This window comes from Myotis davidii, unplaced genomic scaffold (assembly GCF_000327345.1).
Source record: "Myotis davidii unplaced genomic scaffold, ASM32734v1 scaffold142, whole genome shotgun sequence".
In the NCBI taxonomy this organism is placed as follows: domain Eukaryota; kingdom Metazoa; phylum Chordata; class Mammalia; order Chiroptera; family Vespertilionidae; genus Myotis; species Myotis davidii.
In genome coordinates, this window is record NW_006294400.1 from 1,453,681 (window position 1) to 1,458,177 (window position 4,497).

At 62.4% G+C, this 4,497-nt stretch overlaps 1 protein-coding gene across 5 annotated transcripts in view; it reads left to right on the forward strand.

Annotated features, from left to right (window-relative positions):
• AK1 (adenylate kinase 1) overlaps window positions 1–4,356 on the forward strand; it is an 8,166-nt gene extending 3,810 nt beyond the window's left edge. For 2 of the 5 annotated variants that reach the window (XM_015567058.1, XM_006768529.2), the window contains 5 exons: window positions 296–331; window positions 683–846; window positions 1,460–1,576; window positions 3,696–3,887; window positions 4,116–4,356. In XM_015567058.1, coding sequence (XP_015422544.1) covers window positions 296–331; window positions 683–846; window positions 1,460–1,576; window positions 3,696–3,887; window positions 4,116–4,184 — 578 coding nt within the window. In that variant the 3' untranslated portion in view covers window positions 4,185–4,356. Of the gene's footprint in view, window positions 1–295; window positions 332–473; window positions 510–682; window positions 847–1,459; window positions 1,577–3,695; window positions 3,888–4,115 lie in introns of all 5 variants that reach the window. The other 3 variants (XM_015567059.1, XM_006768530.2, XM_006768531.2) reach the window with 2 other exon arrangements.
• The last annotated feature ends 141 nt before the right edge of the window (window positions 4,357–4,497 follow it).

Sequence of the window (4,497 nt, forward strand, 5' to 3'; positions counted from 1 at the left end):
CCGCCAGCTGCCGCCCAGCCTCCCACCGGGACGGGGGTGACTCGAGCCCCCCAGGGTCACTCTTACGGCCTCTGTCTGTGGCCTCCGGGCCTTTGCCTCTGCTGGTCCCTCTGCCTGGACCGCCCTCTCTCCCCCGACCTGTCCCAGGCTCTGGGCTGTGACTTGTCTGCCTCCCTGACAGGAGGGTGAGCGGCTGGTCCCGCTGCCTCAGGCCCACCCCAGGCCTGGGATCAGAGGTGCCACCCACTACGTGTCTTACGAGTGACTGAGCTCTGCCCCCCTTTCTCCCCCACAGAGAAGCTGAAGAAAACCAAGATCATCTTCGTGGTGGGTGAGTCCAGGGCAGGCGGGCGGTCTGCCTCCCTGACAGGAGGGTGAGTGGCTGGTCCCGCTGCCTCAGGCCCACCCCAGACCTGGGATCAGAGGTGCCGCCCACTACGTGTCTGAGCTCTGCCCCCCTTTCTCCCCAACAGAGAAGCTGAAGAAAACCAAGATCATCTTTGTGGTGGGTGGGTCCAGGGCAGGCGGGCGAGGCGCTAGCAGGGGGGTCTGTGCAGGCACTGGCGGGAGCCGGGGCCGGGGACTGCGCCCTGGGCTCTGCCCCTTCGATGGGTGACCTGGGCCGACCCTGTCCCCGCGGAGGACCCGCTTCTCAGGGCTCTGAACGGGCGGGCGCTTGCAGGCGGGCCCGGCTCGGGGAAGGGCACCCAGTGCGAGAAGATTGTCCAGAAGTACGGCTACACCCACCTGTCCACCGGGGACCTCCTTCGGGCCGAGGTCAGCTCGGGCTCGGCCAGGGGCAAGATGCTGTCGGAAATCATGGAGAAGGGGCAGCTGGTGCCGCTGGTGAGTGGGCCCCAGCGGGGTGGGGGCGGGGGTGATATGGCCCTAAGTGGCCGGCAGCCGTCAAAGCCCACGACACGCTGGCAAGGCTGGCCGTGACCTTCCCTGGCGCTGAACCCTTTTGTGGGTGCCCATTGCCCTGGCACAGAATTTCTTCCAGAAGCTCCCAGGAGCCTCCAGGACTCTGACTGCCTGACCCCTCCACCCTCCCACCAGCCCGGCCTTTCTGTCCCCTCAAACTCATCGTACGCCTTCCTGCCTGGAATGGTTTTCTCCTTAGCTTTCAGGCCTCTGGTTCACCCGATTTGGGCGCAGACCCCCTAACGTGACACTCCAGTAGCCCCTTTCTCTGCCCACAAGCTGAGTCATGCCTGGAAGTTGATAATGGAGTTTCCTGAGGGCAGGGAAGGCCTGCTGTGTTCACTGCTGTGTCCTCTGGGCCCAGCTGAATGCAGGACCTGAGCCATCCACCGCCTCCCCATTGGTTCAGGGAGGCCTGAGGGGGCTGGTTTGGGAGCTGTCCGCACAGGGGGCGTTTCAGCTGTGGGGCAGCGCACCCCTGAGGAGGGTGGGGAAGCGGGGCTCACGGCCGCTCCTCCTTCTGCTGTGCCCGCAGGAGACAGTGTTGGACATGCTCCGAGACGCCATGATGGCCAAGGTGGATACTTCCAAAGGCTTCCTGATCGATGGCTACCCTCGGGAGGTGCAGCAGGGTGAAGAGTTTGAGCGGAGGGTAAGGCACAACCTGGTGGATGGTCTTCAGGATCCGTGACAGGGGCAGCCAGGCAGAGGCTGCTATGATGGAGGGAGAAAAGGAGAGAGAGGGAGAGAGAGAGAGAGAGAGAGAGAGAGAGAGAGAGAGAGAGAGAGAGAGAGATTGTGGGTGATAGGAGCTGGGGAAGGAGGGAACCAGGGAAGCGCTTTCTGGGTTCTGTCTAGAATCCAGAAGAAAAAGTCTAGAAGAATGGGAAGCACCAGGCTGAGGAGGCCAGGCTCCGGTCCCAGCCCAGCTGCTCGAGGCCTTGGGCTGTCATTCTGCCTCTCTGGACCTCAGTGTTCCCATCTGCAAAATGGGGATAGACGGGGCCCAGCTGCCTTGTGGGGCAGCATGAGGATTAGAGAGAATGTACTCTTCAGTGTAAGCACATGGTGGGAGGGGCAGGGAACAGCATGGACAGGGCTGGAAGGGTCAGGCTCGTGTAGAGAGAACAGCTGTTGGGAGAGGGCAACTGGGGATGAAGTGGGAGAGGGAGGCTCAGGCCTGGCTGGAGGATGGCTCAGGCCCGGGGGAGAGTCCAGTCTCCTTCCAGGGGCCACCGGGAGTCTGGCTGGAGAGAGAGGGCCTTGAGGACGATGCCTTTGAGCTGCCTGGAATGAGTGCCCACCAGGAAAACTTTCCACAGGGCAAGAGCATCTTGCCCAAACACACACATGTACAGGCACACAAACACATAGGCACACATGTGTGCAGGAAGCCACAGGCAAATGCACCCATGCACACAGGCCTGTGTCCATGTGCACACATCTGGCAGGGTACACACATGCACCTCAGGCAATGCATATACACAGACTCAGTGCACCTATACACAGAGATGCACACACATGCACACACGGGCACACACATATACACACATACACCCATACCTCTTGGTGTTCTACGCCCTATGGGGAAGCAGAGGCGCTGTAAGTGCCAAGGAGGGAGCGGTCACTAAGGGGACTTCGGGGGCTTCTTGGCAAAGGACTCCTTCCAGGCCTGCAAGGAGGACTAGGCATCCCAGTGGGCTTGGGGGCGGGACCAGACCCTCGTCCCACTCCCCAACTCTGTGAGACAGGGGCCATCTTTAGGCTTCCATAGCTTTGAGCCACATCCAGAGGCAGGATATTGTATTTCCTGCCCTCTAACTGGCTGCAGAGAAGTGTCTACCCTGATCTGGGCCTCAGTTTCCCTACCTGTGAAATGGGGGTTGGCTGGACTTCCTTCAAAGACTGGGAGGCCATGGACCTAGGCACCAGCTTGGGGTTAGTGAAAGCTCTCATCCCTCCCGGGGCTGTTGTGGGTGTTGGCCTGGGCGCCTGGCCCTGCCCAGCCCCTGGTGTTTTTGACTCTGGGCACCAGGGGGCACCAGGTCCTCACCAACGGAAGGTGGCGAACCTTATTTCTTCTCACCCTTCCCCGTCTTCCTGTGATGAAACACGCATCCCAGTGACAGTGACATTGTTCAGAACCTCCCAGAGCTCAGTGGCCCCTCACCCCTTCCCTTAGCCCTGGTTCCTCTGTCAAGCCCAATCCAGGCCTGCTGGGGTAAGACAGCCCATTGCGCTCGGGCCAGGCTGGGAGAGGGATGCTACGTCAAGAACCAGGGGCCCTCCCAGAGGCGCTGAGGGCAGAAGTAAAGGGCCTGGAAGAGCCTGTCCCAGGGGCGGGGATGGCGGTGGCATCTGGGGGGCTGCGCCAGAGGAATGAGATTGTAGGTGAAATCTGAAGGTGAGCACTTGGCCTGGAGGGAGGAGGTTCCTGGGGGGTCCCTGGCACAGGAGGAGGGTGATGAGAGCCGGCCTAGACCCCAGTCAGTGGCTGAAGCAGGAGAGCAAAGGGGTGAGAGCACGCGATGAGGAGGGGGCACAGGGCCCAACGGCGCAGGCCCGCTAGGCCAGGGAAGGACTTCGCATTTTCCCCCCAGGGCCCTGGGGAGCCACGGTCGAGGTTTGGGCCGGGGGATGGCAGGGCAGGTTGGTTTGGGGAGGGTCTGTCAGGCTGTCCTGAGTGTCCGAGTGGATCTCAAGTGGGGCCCCCCGAAGTGGGACGATGGGGAGGAGGAAAAGGGCCCCTGTGACTGGTGCCCCGCCCACAGATCGGACAGCCCACCCTGCTGCTGTATGTGGACGCAGGCCCCGAGACCATGACCCAGCGGCTCCTGAAGCGCGGAGAGACCAGTGGGCGTGTGGACGACAACGAGGAGACCATCAAGAAGCGGCTGGATACCTACTACAAGGCCACGGAACCCGTCATCGCCTTCTATGAGAAACGCGGCATCGTGCGCAAGGTGCGGCCCCTGCAGGCCGAGGGAGCCCTGGGAAACCTGGGTTGTTTTCCTGGCTGGGCCTCCAATTGCTGGGGCCTTGGGCTAGCCACCCTCCCTGGGCCATGGCTTGCCCACTGGTTTGATGAGGGGCTGCTGCCCATGGCGGCTGGACTCCGGATACAGGCCGGCCTCCGGGGGTGGGGCCCGCCCAGCCCCCGGCGTCTCTGCTCACCACCAGTCTCCCTGCAGGTCAATGCCGAAGGCTCCGTGGACAGCGTCTTCTCCCAGGTCTGCACCCACCTGGATGCCCTCAAGTAGCAACGCCGGCCCGGAGCCCCTTCCCCAGCTCAGAGCCCAGCCCCACCCCTGTCCTGACTCAGGAGTCCTGGCCTGAGCTCAGCGCCTCCACCCCGCCCGGGAGCACAGACAGAGGAAGCCACCTTATCCTGTTTTCACGGACAGCTGAGCACTAAAGGAATTTCCGAGGACATTCGGTTTTACTCCTTTTTCTTCGCTTCCACTGGGGTTGATTTATGTGGGATGGCCGCCGGCCTTGGGGCCCCAGCCCCTCTTCCTCCCCAGCCCCTCGGCCCCCCTCACCCCCCCTCAGCCAGCCGCACCCCCCTAGCTC